This window comes from Macrobrachium nipponense, chromosome 46 (assembly GCF_015104395.2).
Source record: "Macrobrachium nipponense isolate FS-2020 chromosome 46, ASM1510439v2, whole genome shotgun sequence".
Taxonomy (NCBI): Eukaryota; Metazoa; Arthropoda; class Malacostraca; order Decapoda; family Palaemonidae; genus Macrobrachium; species Macrobrachium nipponense.
Genome location: NC_061106.1, coordinates 10380861 through 10402054, shown reverse-complemented (window position 1 = coordinate 10402054; position 21194 = coordinate 10380861). Strand labels below are relative to the sequence as shown.

The 21194-nt window shown below is 46.6% G+C and overlaps 1 protein-coding gene across 1 annotated transcript in view; it reads left to right on the top strand.

Annotated features, from left to right (window-relative positions):
- LOC135214633 (MAU2 chromatid cohesion factor homolog) overlaps window positions 1-21194 on the top strand; it is a 171914-nt gene that overhangs the window by 149315 nt on the left and 1405 nt on the right. The window contains exon 4 of the mRNA XM_064248969.1: window positions 19076-19186. Within this exon, the coding sequence (XP_064105039.1) occupies window positions 19076-19186 (111 nt within the window). The remainder of the gene's footprint in view (window positions 1-19075; window positions 19187-21194) is intronic.

Here is a 21194-nt window from a genome sequence, read left to right as displayed (position 1 = left end):
TCCTTCTCTCGATTCATATGTGAAGACGTAGGTTGCATTCAATATCTACCTTCGTCTTCACGGTACATAGTGTTGTTTCTCCTTAGCTGAGATTCAACAAACATGAGATGTTTTACCTTCAGGGACCTCGGTCTCTAGAAGGCAATTGACTTTCGCCTGTTGGGTACATGCCTTAAGAGAATCATCACCTCGCTGTCCGGCATTGGTGACAAACAAATACATCATTTGTTTGGTCTCTCGGCATAACCCTTTAAAGGCGAAGGTCACGTGACTTACTCGGATGCTTTGACAACTTGCCTCCTACCGAACGCAGTCAGTCGGCAGCTGTCAGAGCGCCCGAGTCAGTTACGAATTACGCTGTTGACTTAGTTCGGTTGTTACACAGCAACCATTACTTCGTTTTAATAGCTTGTCACAGTACCCATACCATTGACACCCACCATGGAGTGTCGGTGTCCTATCCACTACCGAGAACTTTCGCTGCATGGGGATAGGAGGATGCGAGAGACTTCGTTGCTAACGGACAGACCAGTATGGGTACTGGACATCACCGAGTAGAGAAGAGGGATAGGTCATGCGACTATTTCCTTCTTTTCCTCTGAGGAACTGCATGACTTCTCCTGCGAAGTCAGGCACCCAGGGGATGGGGATCCGTGGACGCTCGATTTTCGTACCGAACTTCGTAGCGAAGACTCAGAACCCTTCGGTCCCTGACGATTGGTTCGAGTCGTTCACAATCCCCTCCCTAATGGACTTCACCGCCTTCGATGCGAAGGAGATGCTGCCTTGTCCACAAGAACTTCTCCTTGGCGCAGGTACTGAAGGCAGGGGTCTGGTCCAACCAGACCACATGCCCTTCCTTCTACCTTCGGGATATTGCCCACAGGTCCTTGGATCTTTTTCCTTGGGACCCGTGGTGGCTGCTCAACACGTTGTGTAGCGAACCCAGACCCTCGCAGGCTGAACAGCATCGAGTCCTGGTGTGACCGTAGAATGGATGGTGAATGAGAGTGTGACTGGCTCCTCTTCCCATCTTTTTCTTCCCCTCTTACCTGTGGCTAGAGGGACACGGTCGTCACCCTGCTGGATAAGGACAAGATGCAGGTGACGCTACTCAACAGAGCCCCATCCTATCCCTTTCACTAGGGATAGGAGCGTATATCCACCACTTCCTCCAACAAGGTGGGGGAGGAAGTGGATGCCAGCTTGAGACAAACCCATACTTATGTTGCCTCTTGCAAACAGGAACAAGTTCTTGCTTGCTGGTACGAAGAGATACGCTTGCCTCTCTCTTAGTACTCGGCCCAGAGGTCTGACCATTGATCCTGCGGTGCACACCCCGATCAATCGGACAGAGGCTTGGATCCCTCCCTCGCTCTTACGACCAGGGAGGCATTCCAGGGATGGACGAACACCAGTCTGTTCATCAAAAAGACTCAGATTCCTCCCACCAAGAAGTGAGTCTTCCTATTGTTAAAGGACCGAGGGTTTGTATTACGTATCGGAACAAATGACAATTTGTCGAAAATTGCATTTTTCCTAACTATACAAACCTGAGGTCCTTTAACATACAGTCCCTCCTCATGCCACCCCTCACTCTGCGTATTTTGCATGGGCCAAAAGCAAAAGTGATTTGTTTACCTCCCACTGCCGGACAAGCAGTTAACTACCGTTCTCCCCCCTTGTTCGAAGCTTACGACCGTTCCAGCTGCCGCTAGCTACTTCCTATTGTTAAAGGACCTCAGGTTTGTATAGTAAGGAAAAATGCAATTTTCGACAAATTGTCATGTCGTACGCACAGGTGGTTGGAGGAGACCGAGAGGGTGGGGGCTGTCGCTGCTCCTCTCCTTGAGGGAGGAGGGTCTCGGGAGATGCTCCTGTGATGAGGACTGGACGGTCCGACTCCACAGGATGCAATCACGCCCGAGATCCAGAGGAACTTTGCCGAGGTTATGCGCTGATTTGTCAGCACAACGACCTCGGGGAAGGATCGCCGCTCCCACCATCCGAGCCCACGTCCCGGCTCGAGTCGTTCTGGGGCCCGAAGAGGGAACCCAGACCGACGGTGGTTTTGCCGCGTTTCAGAGCTTGCGGACTCAGTGCTGGACCAGGTTGAATCGCTTGTCTCCGGGCAAGACGGTTCGCTCAAGTCTGGCAGGTCGAACAAGCTGCTTCCACCTCCTCTGCTACGACAGCGGCGGTTTTACGTGCCATCTGAAGACCCGATGCCGCCCAAACAGGTCACAACCCGGAGTTAGCTAGGCTGACTCCGGGGGGTGGTCCTCTGCAACAGCTCCTGTCCGAGAACCTGTGGTTCTCGCAGCAAGAGGCACTAGGCTGGAATCTACCGCCATGGCAGCTTTCCAGGCCGTCTCCTGGCTAGATCTGTGGTCCCTCACAGTATCTAAGGTCGCAGCCAACTCCGGGGGAATGAATTTTCTCCCGAAGAGGACTCGGCCTTCAGGAGACTTTGCCAGTCTGGGGGAAGAGCCATCTCCTTCCTTGCCCACCAGACGGTGAACCTGTGGGCCAACCTGGTTCTCCGACGAAGGGACGCTGTCCTTACTCGGGTTTCCAGGGCGCGGCCGGGCCTGAGGCGGCGTTGGGGCTTCGAAACGGACCTCTACGGAGTTCCACGTCTCTCTTCCCAGGAGAGATGGTGGACGCTGCGGTGGACAGACGGCGCACTGATGACAGTGACCGTCTGGTTCACCAGGCAGTCTCGAAGGCTTCTGGCAGCCTCGGACTGCGGCCAAGTCTAAGAGCTCGGCTAGCGCTTCCTCGGCTGCTAAGACGGTTGCTGCGTCGAAGCCCCGAGGAATGACTCTGTCTTCTTCGACTTCTAGCAAGGGGAGCCGTAACCAGCCCTCCTCCCAGCCCTCCTCATCCCGTGGAGGCTCTGGGAAGAAGTCGAAGAAAGAAAGGGGGGAAACGCTAGGGACGGCGTTCCCCTCACCTGCTGCCGGAAGTGGGGGGTTGCCTGGCCAGCCATTGGGTCACTTGGCAGCGCTACGGTGCCGAGACCTGGATTGTAGATGTCCTTCGGGAGGGATATCTATTACCCTTCGAATCTCGGCCACCCCTCACCTCCAACCCGGTACCAACAGCAGTCGTACGTTCCAGGGTCATCGAAGGACCGTAGCACTGAGACAGGAGTCAAGACCATGCTGAAGCAAGAGAGCTGTAGAGATCGTCACGGGATCAGTCACCGGGCTTTTACAGTCGACTTCCTTCCAGGTGGAAAAGTCTACGGGAGGCTGCGCGCCCGGTGATAGATCTCTCTCCCCTGAACCGGTTTGTTCGCCAGACCCGGTTCACGATGGAGACGGCACGCTCAGTGCTCGACTCCATCAGGGAGAACGATTTCATGCTTTCAGTGGACTTGAAGGATGCGTATTTCCAAATACCCATTCATCAGTCCTCCAGAAAGTACCTCCGCTTCATCCTCGACGGGACGGTGTACCGTTCAGGGTTCAAGGGCTTTGCTTTCGGTCTCTCAACCGCCCCACAGGTGTTCCGCGAGTGTTCACTCTGGTGTCTGCTTGGGCCCATTCGCACGGGATACGTCTGATGAGGTATCTCGACGATTGGTTAGTCCTGGCGAGCTCCCGCTCGCAGTTGCTACAGGACAGGGATCGACTGCTCGAGTTCTGTCGCGATCTGGGGATCGTGGTGAACTTCGAGAAGTCCGATCTCGAGCCCAAGCAGAGGATGAAGTACCTGGGTATGCTGATCGACACGGTAGCAGGGCGAGTCTTCCCCGCAGACTCGCGGATCAGCAGATTCAGGGAGGCAGCCAACCAGTTCCTGTCTCGGCAGGAACAGGTAGCTCAGCGATGGCAAGTCGTGATCGGACACCTGTCGTCACTCGAGAAGTTAGCCCCTCACGGGCGTCTTCACCTGCGGTCTCTTCAGTGGAGACTAAAGGAGAGTGGTCGCAGGCGACGGATCCCCCAAGCTTTCCAGTGTCACTGACACAGGAGGTGAGGCAGGACCTAGCCTGGTGGCTGGACGGACGAGGAACCTCTTAAGAGGAGTGCCTCTGCGCACTCCCCCCCCGGACATGCAGCTGTTCTCAGAGCATCGACCGAGGGATGGGGCGCACACCTGGAGGAGTTGCTGACTTCAGGAGTGTGGGACGAGAACGACAAGCACCTTCACATCAATGTACTGGAACTCAAGGCAGCGTTTCTCGCTCTCCAAGAGTTTCAGGACCGCTTGATGGGACACTCAGTGGTGTTGATGTGCGACAACACCACGGTGGTGGCTTACGTCACAACAGGGGGGCCTAGTGTCTCTCCCGTTGTACCAGTTGACTCGGCAGGTGCACGAGTGGGCTCAGGCACACTCAATAGAGCTGTCGGCACGCTACTTAGGGAAGAGGAATGTAGTAGCAGACACGCTCAGCCGTCGGGATCAGGTGATAGGGACCGAATGGTCTCTACACCAGGACGTGGCGGAAAGGCTCTTCGACCTGTGGGGGCGACCAGTCGTGGATCTGTTCGCCACCCGGCACAACAGGAAGCTCCAGGTGTTCTTCTCTCGGCCGTGCCGGACCCATGGGCAGCTGCAGAGGACGCTCTTCAACACCCGTGGGACAACCTCTTCGCCTATGCCTTTCCCCCGTTCAGCCTGATTCGCAAGGTGATCAGTCGAGCACTGGTCACCCCGAATCTCAGGATGATCCTGGTGGCTCCCAAGTGGCCACAGGCCATTTGGTATCCGGACCTGCTGGCTCTTCTCGCAGGAGAACCGAGAGAGATTCCCCCTTGGCACAACCTTCTCGCCCAGCCACACGTCGAGCGGTACCACCCGAGCAGTCCAGTCCTACGTCTTCACGGCTGGCTGTTATCCACCATCTCTTGCGAACGAGAGGCTTTTCTCGTAGCGCAGCAACAGAGATGGCTGGAAACGTCCGTCAGTCCTCTGCAGCTGTGTACCAGGGAAGTGGGGCCGTCTTCTGTGGTTGGTGTCGTAGACGGGGTATATCTCCTCTCAGAGCCACTCTTCAGCAGGTAGCGGATTTCCTCGTTTTTCTTCGCCGAGAGAAGCTCCTCTCAGTCCCCACAGTTAAAGGATACAGAGCCGCCTTGGCGCTCGTCCTGAAACTGAGGGGGTTGGACATCTCGAACTCGTTCGAGATCTCCTTGCTTATGAGGAGCTTCGAAAGGTCTTGCCACCCACCCAGGGAACTCAGGCCCCCTGCGTGGGGACGTGACTCTCGTCCTTAGGAGTCTGACTCGAACACCGTTCGAAGCCACTCCGAGAGTCGTCAGACAGGGATCTGACCCTCAAGACCCTCTTCTTGCTGGCCCTGGCATCGGCGAAGAGAGTAGGGGAACTTCATGGTCTTTCCTATGATGTAAGACACTCCAGGGGATGGGGATCCGTGACGCTCGATTTCGTCCCGAACTTCGTTGCGAAGACTCAGAAACCGTCGGTCCCTGACGATAGGTTCGAGTCATTCACGATTCCCTCCCTATTGGACTTCACCGATAATGATGCGGATGAGATGCCTGCTTTGTCCTGTGAGGTCGCTACGGCGCTATCTGAAGAGAACTCGACACCTCAGGCCTGAGTGTCGACGCCTCTTCGTTAGCACCGGGTTACCAAGAAAGAAGTATCCAAGAACACTCTTTCTTTCTGGCTGCGTGAGGTCATCAGAGGGCGTATGAGGCTGATGGTAGTGATGACATCCGTACGTCCCGTCCGAGAGCTCACGAAGTCAGAAGTATTGCCCCGTCGTTGGCGTTCCGTAAGAACTTCTCCGTGGGCGCAGGTCCTGAAGGCAGGGGTCCTGGTCTAACCAGACTACCTTTACGTCCTTCTACCTTCGGGATATTGCCCACAGGTCCTTGGATACATTTTCCTTGGGACCCGTGGTGGCTGCTCAACAAGTTGTGTAGCTAACCCAGACCCTCGCAGGCTGAACAGCATCGAGTCCTGGTTGTGACTGTGTGGATGGATGTGTGAGTGAGTGAGTGACTGGCTCTCTCTTTCCCATTCTTTTTTTTCCTTCCCCTCTACCTGTGGGCAGAGGGGCCATGGTCGTCACTACGCTGGATGAGGACGAGATGCAGGTGAGCTATATGACAGAGCCCCATCCTATCCCTTTCACTAGGGATAGGAGCAGAATATCCACCACTTCCTTCTACAAGGGGGGGGAAGTGGATGCCTACAAGAGTCAAACCCTGACTTTATATTTGCTCCTGTACAGGAACAAGTTCTTACATTGCTGGTACGAAGAGATACGCATGCCTCTCTCTTATACTCGGTCCAGAGGTCTGACCATTGATCCTGCGGTGCACACCCCGATCAATCGGACAGAGGCTTGGATCCCTCCTCGCTCTTACGACCAGGAGGCTTCCAAGGTGGGCGAACACCAGTCTGTTCACAAAAGACTCAGATTCCACCCACCAAGAAGTGAGTCTTCCTATTGTAAAAGGACCGAAGGTTTGTATGTCGTGTCGGAACAAAATGACAATTTGTCCAAAATTGCATTTTTCCTAACTATACAAACCTGAGGTCCTTTTTTACACATAGCCCCACCTCATGCCACCCCTCACTCTGCAGTTTTGCTTGGGCCAAAGCAAAAGTGATTTGTTTACCTCCCAGTCGCGCGCGCCTGTCGGACAAGCAGTTAACTACCGAACCCCTTGTTTTCGAAAGCTTACGACCTATCCAGCTGCCGCTAGTACCTTTCCTATGTAAAAGGACCTCAGGTTTGTATAGTTAGGAAAAATGCAATTTGGAAAAACAAATTGGTCATATCTCTGCCCTACAATCACGGACTTTAGCCTAAGATTGAGGGGATTTCTTACATGAATGAATAAACATTGCATTCGTTTTGCCTTACTATGTTCAACAGAGATATCTCTTACTCCTTTCGGTGCTCGTTACCGCACGGTATAGGACTACGAGTCTACCGCAACATTGCACTATTTTATGCTCTCCTGATTAGGTAAAGCGCAGCCTTATTAGGGAAGTAAACATACTGTGTGAGGGAATGGATGAGCTTGCTGGGGATCATTTCCTTCCTAAAGAAGTTTGTTTCCCTGAATAGACTGCAATTCTGACCTCTACATGTTTTTCCTACCGGGAAACTGAAATTTTATTCGAGATCTAGGAATGATTCTGAACATCTCTCAGTGTGTCAAGTATCACCTGAGGTGATAGAAAGAAGGTGCCGGACATCTGGAGAGGGTTTCAGATGTCCTGGATCATAATCTGAAAGAAGTGGAAGCAATTCGGTCGTCCCTCCAGTCCTCGAAACGAGCTTTTGGAACCAGTGGTCCATATCAACTCTGATCTTCCACAGCTCTCTCATATCTTAGGAAGTATCTTCTCTCGGTCCCTGTTCGGGTTTACGAGAAAGAGCCTATTATAACAACAGACATAGAATGTAACAATCCTCTAGAGGTTCGTTACAGGATTGCAAAAGTCCGTACGAATGGTCTCGATCGACGGCAGCAACTACTGACTTCCGAGTGGAATCTTTCTTTAGAAGTATGTTGAGAGTTGTGGAGACTTTAGGGACGTCCTTTCATTCATCTCTTCGATATGTTGAGGACGAAGAGGCTTCTTCTTCTCTGCTCCCTTATTCTCGATCCGGAGTGGTACCATTAAACGCCATCCTATGATATTGAACGGGGATGGATGTTTAGTCCTCTTTCCCCTTTTTCAAACGCTTAGGAAATGTAATAGATGATTATGACGTCACAGGGAGCGACAATGACGCTGTTTTGCCCCATGTTGGCCTTCAAGATCCTAGATTCACAGAGGTCACGTCCTTCCTATTTCACTTTCCAAGGACCTTTTCCGAGAGAGTCGGTCTTCTCTAACACGAAAGGTACCTATAACCTCTCCGCTCTGAGTCTGACCATGTTCAGACTATCGAGATGTTGACAGCATAAGATTACCGTCTTCCCTTTCCGTTTTGAAGAATGGGATAAGCTGGCAGTCACAACAATATTTGCATATTCTTTAACAGAATATGCAATATGTTGTTGATGGCCTTTGGGCTCAGAGATTTGCTTCTGTCAAACAACAAAGCCCTTCACGATCTTTGAGTTCCTGTGGAATCTCGAAACTCGCTCACCATCTACTTTTTGTCTCACCTCGTTTTCTCGGAGTCAGACACTCGTGCGAGATCAGGCGACATATAGTAGCCCTGAGTTTCTTGTTGACGAAGTCGGTTGCGTTTATACACCCCCGATGATTGTTTTACATGAGACCAGGTTGGACTGTCAGGCATTCGTCCTTCGGGACTGAATCGCCTTTTTGCTCCTCGCTCCTTTCTCCTGGCACCAGAAGCTCAGTCAGGAGTTGCTCAGGAGTTGATTCGCTAACGACGTTGGGTTGCGTTGATACACCCCCAAGGTTTGCTTAGCTTGAATTGCCCAGGCAGTCCAGACACTCATCCTTCAGCGAAGAATAGTGCCTTATGGTCTTCAGGGTACAGCCTTGCTGTCCTTGATTCGTCTGACTGGTCAACTGGTCGGTCACCTGACTTTAGTACAGACGGACTGACTGTGCATGTCCAGATTGAAGCTTTCTATATGGAACTTAGACGTAGTCTGAAGTTCTTGATGTCAGAGCATTTCGAACCTCTCCTTTTGGTTAACTTCTTGCACGTGACCAGAAAGGCCTATTTTCTAACCACTCTAGATACGACAAAGAGGGTTAGTGAGGTTTTAAGCCATCGCCAGAAGTTTTGGCTTTAGGGAACACAATGCGGTGTGTTCGCTAAACCTTCCGTTGTGGCCTAAGAATGGAAACCCGTCTAGTCCTTGGGCCAGGAGCTTGGAATCAAGGGATGGCAAAAGTTATTGGGCAAGAGCCAGAGAGAGTCCTGTGCCCTGTCGGGTCTCTCAAGTTTTATCTACATAAAGCTAAAGAAAGTCTAAGTCCTTCGGACAATCTGCAGTGCTCCGAAAAAGGACCAGACTTGCCCATATCAAAGAACACCCTGGCTTTAGTGTTAAGGAGTTCTTTCAAAAAGGCTCCTTCATTTGTTGTTTTGCACAAAGATTTGAAATCTTTTGATCTGAATGCTCACGAGGTGAGGGCGTGGCCTCGGAAGCATTTCAACAGAGCATGGCACTCGGTAACATACTGAGTACCACATTCTAGCGAAGTAACTCTGTGTTCGCTTCACACTCCTGCGGGACGTGAAGACTGCATATGAGATCTGCTGCTCGCTAGGGCCATACGTGTCTGCAGACACAATCTTGGGGCAAGAAGTACCACTTCACCCTATCCTGTAGTTAAAATGGTTAGGAAGAGCTCTTAATTTAGTTAATGAGTCGCCGCCAATGGCGACTTCTTAACTCTAAGCCTTAGTTAAAACACCTTAACTTTGGCTAGGTTGGTCAGGTGGTGATATATATATATATATATATAATATATATATATATATATATATATATATATATATATATATATATATATATATATATATATATATAATATATATATATATATATATATATATATATATATATATATATTTATTTTACTTCTTAGCCCTCATGGTATGGTCAATATGGTCTAGTCACATTGTGGTCACGGCCCCGTTGACAGATCATCTGGAGTGCACCAGCTTCATAGGTCTCTACCTACCTCGCTGGCAACTCTAGTAAAGCAGAAGCAGACTTGGGTGACAGTAATCACAAAGTCAGCTATGCTAACAGGTGGAACCAAGATGTAAATCATCTGCATGCATTTGTTTCCCAAAATCCTTCTATTCTGTCCCTTCCCACCTCCAACGGTGGGATTCAGCTATATATATATCTGACAGGTAAGTTTCATGAACAAAATGATATTGTTATGATACAATAAAGTTTGTTCATACTTAACTGGCAGATATATATAATCAAGTACCACCCACCTCCCCTCAGGGACAGTGGAAATAAAAATTATGAATAGAAAATGGGAATGGTTCCTGATACCCGCCTCCCAGCGGCGGGAATGGGTACTAACCAACCCCCTGGCCGACCACTGCGTGTGCCGGAAGTTTTTGAAATTCTGTCGGACTTCAGAAAATAAGCACTTTATTTACGATATCGGCCAGTTAAGTACTAACAACAAACTTTTACGTATCATAACAATATCATTTTTGTACATACTCACCTGGCAGATATATACGATTGATGGCCCTCCCAGCCTCCCCTCAGGAGACAGGTGGAAGAGAAAATCTGACAAGAAAGGGGGATTGGTTCTTACACCCGCCACCAGTGGCGGGTAAGTTAGATCACCTGACCTCCTGTCACGTGTGCCGCGAGTTTTAAATTCTGTCGTGACGTCAGAGACGTAAGCTACGTATACTATCTGCCAGTAATGTACTTATGTGACAAAACTTTATTGTATACTAACAATATCATATTCTGTTGGTAAAAGGATGCTGTAAATTAAAAAACTTTTTCATGCAATACATTTAATAAAAAAAACAGTAAAGATAGAATAAAGAATAGAATGTAATGGTTATATAATGTTTGGTAGTTTCAGTAGTTGAAGAGAGATAATGAAAATTTGATGGCTTACTGTGCAAAGTGATTGCTTGGCGATCGTTCGATACTCGTAAGTGCTGGATGTAAACAGAAGTTTGGAAGCTTTTTTTGTTTGTTTATTATAGTAATGGTACTTAATAATTATTGAAATGAGTACATGCAATACATTTAATAAAAAAATTGTGAATTAGATATAAAATATAAAATAAATCAGACTGCCAACAAATACGTATTTTTTAGAAATTCCTCTTCTGTTTTTATTATTACGTTACGTATACGTATGTTTCATTATAGCTGTCAGTAACTCGCTATCTCCATTAGGTAAAGATAGAATAAAGAATAGAAATGAATGGTTATTATACTGTTTGGTAGTTTCATTAGTTGAAGAGAGATACTAATGAAAATTTATGGCTTACTGTGTCCTAGGAAAAATGATTGTTTGGCATTCCTTTGATACTCGTAAGACGGGTAAAAGCTGAATGTAAACAATCGATTGGAAGGTTTTTTTTTTTTTGTTGTTTGTGTATTATAGTTAATGATTAATTAATTTAATTATTTGAAATGAGTACATACCTGATTTATTTATACATTTTATTGGTATATTCTAAGCTAGCATTCTTAGGTTTAGATGTCAGAAATCATAGACTAGGCTACAGTAGCCACCGCTAACATAGGCTAGGCTTATTGCTAAGGGACATATGCTAAAGTCCTAATATATGCAGTAAAAATGGGGGTTGAACATTACATGCAGTTGAATATTACTCAAGTATGTACAGTATTTTATTGCCTTTTTGGAGTCATATTTCTTCCTCGGACTCTCGGCGTCGTAACCCTAGGACATGTGTTTTAGGCCTGGAAATATTTACTTGACTGGGTGTTTTTTGGAGGGCTTGGAACGGATTTAGACCCATTTTACACGTAAAATGTGGTCCAAGATACGAAAACTTCATGATACGAAGGCCGCCTCGGAACGGATTAATTTCGTATCTCGAGGTACTACTGTAATAACCTATTTGTAAATAAGTAAAAAAAAGTTTTATGTAGCAACTTTTTGTAATTATAGTCAGATTGACAAGGAGGACCATGCAGGTCATCGAAAGCTTTCTGATTTATAGATTTTAAACAACAAAATCAAACAGGCATACTGTGAGTTTACTTTTCCATTTTATTGACTCATGTGATTATAAGTTTTCTTTGGAAAGTGAGTTTACTTTCCCATTTTATTGACTCATGTGATTATAAGTTCTCTTTGGAAAAAATATTCATTAAGGTCAAGGATGTATTTAATAAAGGGATTTTGACGAAGGAAAAATCTATTTCTGGGGGAAGACCTGTGTTGCCCGGTGAAAAGTTCCTGTAGCTCACTTTTCTAAGTATAAATAGATTCTAAATATACCAGAGAAAAAAGCTAGCATGGTATGCTGAGGTTACTACCCTCGCACGAGCACCCAAAGGGTGTCGGGTATAAAGTACAAGGCGAGTGGAAGCCACTATTCACAGGTCTTCTGCCAATTAGAGGATTCCTTTCCAAAATCCCTCTCATGGAGAGAGCCGTCACAAAGGCCACTCTTTCCCCCACGCTCCCAATAGGTGTTCATCTCTGACTGGGTTGGTGGCCAGGCGATCACAGCCGACCACCCCACATACCACCTACTCTCTCCCCCCCCCCCCCCCCCCTCTTCCCCCTACTTCCTGGATCTGCATGTCCGAACCCTTATAACTCGCGGCACTAGTACTCCTATGGAGGAATGGCCACTCGAGTTTTCACTTATGTGGGAAAGAAGAAGGTGGGTGAGGTGGGGTAGGGATATTTATATATAAGCTCTTATGTCTCCGAGTGAATGGCTCCTCCGGCGGTCTAGTACCACACCAGCCGACGGACATCGCTTCGGATTGTACATATACAGCTCCGTCGCTCAATGGTCTTTCTCTCCGGTTGTCGACCCCTAGCCGCGGATTAGGGATAGGAGTTTCGCTCCCCCTTCGATAGAGGTAGGCAGGTTCAGATATGGAAATTACCTTTCCCTGATCCGCCGCCTCTTCGGTCCGTTCCGCAGGCAGGGCTTAAGACAAGGAGAAATGAGACGTTGAGTAGGCTAAGCTTTGGGGACTATACAGTGAACATCTCGGGTACCGACAGAGAGTGACTAACCCTCACATCCGCTACCGGAGTCTTGCATGAAACTTGCCATAGCTCAGTTCCCATTCTTGGGGGTTCCCCCCCCCCCCACTCCAGTGGGAACAGTAGATGAGTCGGGTATGTGTCTACGTTGATACGTAGCCTTCTGATCCGGCCAACCATAATAGAGGTGAGGTCCTTCCTCTTCTCAGGTCCGGCGGATATCAGACCCCAAGTACCAGACATACATTGAACCCAGGGAGCGGTGAAATCGGGAGCAGGCAGTTATATCTAAAATATTCTTTTAATTTATTCAGTGATTGAAAAATGGTTAGTGAGTAAAACTTGAACAACTATCTAGTTTAAGTTGCATGCCCCAGCCGGAGTTAGCTCCGGCTTTTCCCTGAGGCTGATACTCATTTGGTATTTCAATTTACAGAAGGTACGTTGCCAGTCACCAGGGTGCTCCCGCCTCAACCTATCCAGTTTCCTATTGTTCTCTCTCCGTCACCCTTTGAAAAAATTAGACGAGACCTACGTCATGAGGTGTTTTCGCCACAACTCCATGCTAACTGCGCGGTCCCATTCGGCGGTATGGTCTGGCACCCGGAGGCGTGCACCGTCTGTTACGAGATGGTGTTTCTCTTTTTTCTCTTGGATGAGGCAGGTAAGTAAAATCTTTGGCTACACCCTCGATATAAAATATTTTTGATAAACTGGAAAGTTTTACAAGTATTATCCCCTGAGTGGAAAGGGGTTAATTCATTCCCCTCTCTGTCAGACTGCTGATGAAGTCCGCCAAACCGCCAGGACCGATTTGAGGCGTTGGGTATCCTGGCATTCGGGAGGAATGCGTCGGCAGGACAGCCGTATTGTGCTGGGATGACCAGCCTGGGATCCACCCTTCTGTTCAAGGGGTTCCCATCACGACGTCTGTTCAGGCGCAAGTCGCAGCCCCTATAATAGAAGCCATTCGGGCGGAGACGATGCCCCTTCCGGAGGACCAGGAGGACTTGATGGCAAGAGAAGTGGCTGCCATCAGCATCCACACTGAACCCATGGCCATTGGGGATGAGGTAAGTGGGGAGTTAAGTGAGGCAGGGAGTTTCCTTAGTCCTACTCCTTCTTCTTCCTCTTCTTTCCTGGGCATCTCTAAGCCCACCCCTACTTTGGAAGGATCGCTTTCGGTCATTCCCAAGATCAAAACTATGAAAAAATCCCTGCCAAAGGGATCAAAACCAGCTCCGTCAGCGGCAACTGAGTCATCTCCGGCCCCACAGCTGTCGACTTCGTCGGCTAAGTCGCCTGCTGCCAAGGATTCTCTCCCCTCCAAAGGGTCGAGAGCCAAGTCCGCCAAGTCCAAGGCGACGGAGTCTGGCTTCGATCACGAGAAGCTCGCTAACCTTCTATTGTCGAAGGTTAGGGAAGCAGTAGTTGAGAGGTTTGAGTCGTTACGACTTGCTTCCGGCTCTGACATCTCTGGCCAGGCGATAACATCTTTGGTGGCCGAGAGGATCAAGCCCTTGGAAGATATGATGACCGGATTTCTCCACTCCGGATCCCCGGCGCTGGCTATGTCAGTGCCGGATGCGTCAAAGCTACCGCCATTCCATAAGAACAACCCATGGCAGTTAGCTTTACATGCCCCATTTTTGGATGGGAAGCTAACAATTGAAGGGTGCGGAACCCGTCCGTTGGAGGACTTTGAGCTCTTCTTGCCGGGTCTCCAATTTCCCTTTCCCGGATTTGTCAGACTAGCAGAACAAGCGCTAGTTAGGGTAGACAAGGTCCCAAAGGAGACAGTGATCTTCCCTAGGGACCAAGCCCAAGCTGTTTGGGCACGCACCCTCACCGACTGGGACTGCGTCAACACCAGGTTGATGCCACTCAAAGGTACCTTCACCCAATGTTGAGAACCCCAGTCCAGGTTCTGTCGCCCTGTACAGAACTAACTTTGCAAGCAATAGCAGAAGACAAACCCCTACCGGTACTAAAAGAGATGGAGGCTACCTCTCTTCTCTTCCCAGCAAATAGGGAATTCTGGAATGAAGCCCCGGCCACATTTACTGTAGGTAAACTCGATCCGGATTGTTCTACTTTGTTCTCTGAGAAGCTGCCTAAAATTTTGGACCATTTTATTAAGGCGGAATTTGAGGCAAAGATGAGACTGGCACGATCTATCAACTCCGTCACTACGGCGGAGTTACTAGCTACCACCTATCAAGACGAACAAGTCTTCCAGGTTATGACGAAAAGTCTACTACAGACTTTTCAGTCAGACCTCTTCGGCTTTGGGATGGCAAGGCGGGCTTGCAGGAAATATGTCCTGGCAGAGGCCTCCATAAGGCATGAGCCTAATAGGCTAATAAAATCGTCAATCTGGGGAGAAAACCTTTTCCCACAAGAAGAGGTTGATAGCGTCTCTTGAGAAGCTTCCAGAGCCAACCAGAGCCTACGGGTCCGGTGGGGACTCCCCTTCAAGCGGACGTTTGAGACCCCCGGACATCAAACCAGACCCAAGAAACGCCCAAGGAGATTCAATCCTTACAAGGCCTCCTGTCCACAAACAGTCGTTCAAGCGGTTCCGGTCCCTCAAGTAGGTAAACCTTCGACATCAAAGCCTCAGCCGCAACAGCAGTTTGTCTTACTGCAAACTCCGCCGGCCCAACAACCTTCGACCTCCACAGATATTATAATCTCCCCAGCCTTTAACCCCGCCTACAAAGCTAGAGATTCATTTTGCAGCTACAGCAGGCATGCGGGTAGTAGCAGGGCCAAAGGTGGCTCCCGGCTACGAGGCGGCCCAAGGGGTAGAGGTTTCCGAGGAGGTAGAGGTTACAGACCGGCAACCAACCAATGAGAGCCTGCAGGTAGGAGGGAGATTGTATCTCTTCCGGGACCATTGGACCTTCAGTCCATGGGCCCACAGTATAGTCTCCAAAGGTCTGGGGTGGAAATGGAAGATAGGTCCCCCTTGGCCAATAAAATTTTATCAGATTCCAATGGCGGACCTGGTGAAGTATACCAAAGATCTCCTACAGAAGCAGGCCACAAAAAGAGTGAAAGGGCTAAAATTCCAAGGACGTCTGTTCAGTGTCCCAAAGAAGGACTCGGACAAAAGAAGAGTGATTCTGGACTTGTCGCGTCTCAACTCATTCTTCGCGACAAGTTCCGCATGTTGACAGTCTCGCAGGTGCGGACTTTACTTCCCCGTGGGGCCGTCACCACCTCTATAGATCTTACAGATGCTTACTATCATGTTCCAATAGCAAGGAACTTCTCTCCGTACCTAGGCTTCAGGCTAGGAAACAAGGCTTACTCATTCAGTCATGCCGTTCGGGCTCAACATCGCGCCCAGGATATTCACCAAATTAGGAGAGACAATAGTACAAGAACTGAGAACTCAAGGGGTTATGTTAGTAGCTTATCTAGACGACTGGCTCATTTGGGCAACCAGCATCGAAGAGGGCCACAAATCGACAGCCAATGGTTGGGAATCCAATGGGACCTAAATAAGACACAAGCTATCTCTTCCACCCAAAAAGGCCAAAGAGATAGCAGCGGCTACCAATCAGTTCCTCAAGAACAAAAAGGCGTCTCGGCGTACCCAAGAGAGAATCCTAGGTTCGCTACAGTTCGCATCAGTAACAGATGTCCTATTAAAAGTCAGATTAAAGGACATCAATCGAGTCTGGAGAAAGAGAGCCAACATCAATCTTAGGGACAAGGTTTCAGTGATTCCACCCATTTTGACAAAAAGGCTTCGTCCATGGACGAAATACAGAAATCTGGCCAAGTCAGTACCACTGCAACTCCCCCCACCATCTCTGATCATCCACACAGACACGTCACTGAGTGGCTGGGGAGGATATTCACAATACAAGAAAGTACAGGGAACATGGTTGGATATGTTCCGCCAGTTCCACATCAATGTTCTAGAAGCCATGGCAGTTTTCCTGACTCTAAAACGACTAACTCCGGCAAGGAACAGTCATGTAAGGATAGTCTCGGACAGCTTAGTAGTGGTACATTGCATAAACAGAGGAGGCTCCAGGACAAGCAATCTAAATCACGTGCTAATTGCAATATTTTCATTGGCGGCAAAAAATCATTGGCACCTGTCAGCAACTCACCTGGCAGGAGTGAAGAATGTTATTGCAGACACACTTTCCAGGACAACCCCGCTGGAGTCGCAGTGGTCCCTGGACAAGAAGTCATTTAGGTGGATTTGCAATCAAATCCCGGACCTTCAAGTAGACCTATTCGCCTATTCAAGTAGACCTATTTTATGACCATAGATTGGAACAATTGGCAGAAGATTTATCTGTTTCCACCTGTGAATCTTCTGATGAAGGTCCTGCACAAGCTAAGATCTTTCACGGGACAAATAGCATTAGTGGCACCCAACTGGCCAAAGAGCAATTGGTTTTCGCTTCTTCTAGAGTTGAAGCTCCAACCCAAAAGGATCCCTCGTCCAGAACTGACACAGATAGTACAAACTCAGACTGTGTCAGCTTCCTCAAGAATTCTGAATGCCCTAACTTTATGGACTTCATGGAAGTTTGCGGCCCAAAAGAACGCTAGTATCGATCCACTTAACATTTTATTTATAGAATCAGATAAAAGAGAATCAATGCTCAGGCAATATGATTCAGCAGTCAAGAAGTTGTCTAAGTTTCTAAAAGACTCAGCTGCTCATAAAATGACCACGAATCTGGCAATTTCATTCTTTAGAACTCTATTGAGCCCAAAGCCTAGCTGCTAGTACCATTACACAATCAAGTCAGCTTAAAGAAGATTTTTCAGGTTGGCTTTAATATTAACTTGTCAGATGCATACTTCTCCTCCATTCCAAGAGCATGTGCCCGTTTGAGACCAATAGACTGGCCTCATACGGTCTCTTGGTTTTTGAACGACGTACTCAAATTAGCCTAGCCCCAGACACCAATGCTCCTATATAACTCTGCTCAGAAAGACTCTATTCCTAATGGCTATGGCCTCAGGTGCCAGATTATCTGAACTCTCGGCTCTATCTAGGAATCCAGACCATATAGATTTCCTCCCGTTGGGTAAAGTATTACTATCCCCAGATCGGAGGTTCTTGGCTAAAAATGAGGACCCACAAAAACAGATGGGCTCCATGGAAAATCATCCCTCTGACACAGGACACTTGATTGTGCCCTGTCACTATTCTTAAATCCTTCTTAGCCAGAACGTCCGAAAAATCTTCAGGCCCCCTTTTCATTAGAGAGAAAGGTAGTACGATTTCTCTTAAAGGTATTAGACAACAAATACTCTACTTTATTAAACAGGCCAATCAGGATTCAGTCCCACACGTCCACGATATCCGAGCAGTGGCTACCTCTATTAGTTATTTTCACAATATGAATTTCGAAGACCTGAAGAGGTATACGAGTTGGAAATCTCCAGCAGTTTTTAAGCGCCACTATCTCAAAAACTTAGAAACCCTTAAATTCCCAGCAATCGCTGCAGGGAGCATAGTCTCCCCCTGAATAATGAATCTTGTCAATCTTCTCCTTACCCATTTATCCTTTATTTTTCCTTAATACTCTCTCCCTCCTGCCTGCCTCGCTCGTATTCCCCACAAAACCTCTCTCCACTGGGTCGTGAGGGTTTGGACGTTATCCTGCCACTGGACATGTATATATAATGTTGGGGCCATGTTTATTGTATGCACCTGTCTGTACATACCCTGGTTTTGCTCTAGATACCATACTTAAGTGCATTATATTGCCATGCTGTTACTAGTTCTAAGTCATAATTTAAGTCTTAGTGTAATTAGCAAATAAGTAAATTTATTTTTAAATGAACTTTAGGTTTCATTATAGACTGTTTGATATAACGGTAAGCTTGGATGGGAATTCTCTGATAACTTTTCACTGGCGAACACAGGTCGAACCCAGAAAAGGGATTTTGACGAAGGAAAAATCTATTTCTGGGGAAAGACCTGTGTTGCCCGGTGAACCCATCCCTTCTAATTAACTTCCCCACCCTTAACCAATCCAAGCCAGGGTGTCTAATCCAGGAATGCATGATGTCATGATGTCCATCGGACATTCATTGGCTAGAATGAATTGTAGGTGGAGCTTCAGCAACTCTAGTATACACTACTATGTCTGAAACCTGTCCCAGCTTAAGAAAACAGCTTTGCTTTTCTATGAGGGATGAAAGACGTACAAGCGCACATTGTGGTCTTTTATTACTAGACCGTAAAAGACGTACATGTGTACGTCTCAGTGGCAAAGAGGTTAATAAATGTAGTGGTCAACATTACTCAGTTATGAAGTATTGGTTCAAAGGTTGCTGTATGTGATAGGTGTTTTGTTTTACAGTACTACTGTTTGCTGTATTAAAGACAAGATAAGTATGTAAATTTAGCTTTAAATATACATTATATAGTATTTGTCTGAACTTTAGATATTTTCAGGTATTTTTACTGGAGGGTCGAAGTGCAGTTGAAGTGCAAACCCTGTTGACACAGGCCAATCAGAATGTTGAACAGTATAATGGAGCACATGGTCAAAAGGAACATCTCAGGGTAAAGTTATAATGATTTTTTTCTGCCCAAAGTTATATTACCTACACAAATACAAACCTTTGGTCTTTACATAGGATTTAATTTGTGAATGCGAGCTGGAACGGCCATTTAACTTTGAATCAATGTCGTTAACTACCAATGGTAGTGGGGAAGCCCTGCCTACCTGTTGGTCTGAACTTCACTTTGCTTTCGGCCATTGTCACGTATAGACGTCTTCTGAGCTCTGCCTGATCACCTACATTTTGCATTTTGATTTCATCATGCAACTCCTAATTTACAACTGCTTGTGAAGGAAACCTGTAAACCTTAGGCACTCATATTAGGTTGACCCCCCATACCTTATGTGTCTCATGCTGTAGGTATCATTGCAATCAATTTAGCCTGTGATCTGAGTGCCTGGTCTATCCATCTGAAGAGTGAGTAAGGTTTGCTGGAAAAAAGAAGGGAGAGAAGAAGGTTTTTCCAGTGTCATTTGAGTGCAGTAGTTCTCTGCTGGTGACTCCGCTGGTGACACCAAAGATTCTATCTGGTTCCTTCTTGCCCCTGGCTAAACTCCCGCCTGCTGTTACACTCCCCTTCGCTGACTCCTCCCTCTTGATTTGGGACCTTGAAACCCCAGGAATTTGTTACCAGGTTTGAGTCCAAGAGTCCTATATATCTTTACATATTCATTTGATTTATATTTATGGAATTTTCCACTTTTGGTAATTTTTATTGGACCTGATAAATAGAAAAAGATAGAGCTGGGATTGGGTTTACAATAATACCCCAAACATATGTGAAGTTAGGTTCCAGATCCCCTCCCGCAAGGGGAATAATTGCGTAAGTTTGGCACGGTTTCTCAAAATGCTAATAAATGCTTACTAACAGGGTTTGAACACTAAATATGACCTTAATCATGCTCCCTAAGTATTAAGCTAACTTTTAAATGAAATTAAAGTTACAGTACAGGCAGTAAATCTCAAGAAGAAAGTAATCCTTTGCAGAAAAACTAAATGGTAACGATTAAAGTAACCGGTAACAAATGGTATGGATAATATTTAATAAAATTAATTTGAAATATTAATTCAAATAGGAGCATAAGAAGATACTACTAGTTCAGAAAGAGGAGGGGAAATTTGTGATGGACTAGAAATTAAAGATAAAAAAAAAAAGACCTGTAGAGAGAACACCACCCAAATCAAAGAAACCAACTGTTATTAGAAAAAACATTGGTTAAACCAAAGGTAAAGGATATGAAGAAAACAAAAACAAGCTAAGAATATACCTTTATCTCCTAAAATAATAGTAAAACATTTGGAAGTAGATATCCAAAACACTGAAGAAGCAGAGAACCATACCATAGAGAACAATGATTAAGTCAAGGGAGAAGAACTTATGTACCCATCACCAGTAATTGGTACAAGAAAAACAAATGAAACAAGAAATATACGTACATGGTAAAACATGTGGATGTAATGATTGTTTCTTTGAATTGTGTAATAATAACAAAAACAAAACAAAAGATGGTTTAACAAACATAATAAGAAATTTTATGTAGTATAAAAACTACTGATTTGGGCACCCATGAAAAAGGTTGCTTGTGCATCACACACTTAATAAATTATTAGAAAAATCCAAGTTGGTAATAAAAAAAAACTTGAATGCTATAAAATAATATTTTCAATACCTATATTATACAATGGAACATAAATGGTCTGCAGACCAGGTTGCACTTAGGAGAAGTACAGTGATTACTAAAAGGATATGAACCAATGATATGTTTCCTACATTTAAACAAAACTGTGTCTTCAATAGGTAAATACACCATAGGATCTACATCATGAGAGGAAGAAGGAAATTTAGATTCAGCCATATATGTAAGTCGACCTACGAACTATTGGCATAGTTTCGTAAATTCATTATTCGTTACGGAAATATTGCCATATGCAGGTGCCAGATTATTTACTTATATCAATAAATATTTCCTTTCAAGATGTTATACTTGAAATAAATTAGAATTGAGTAT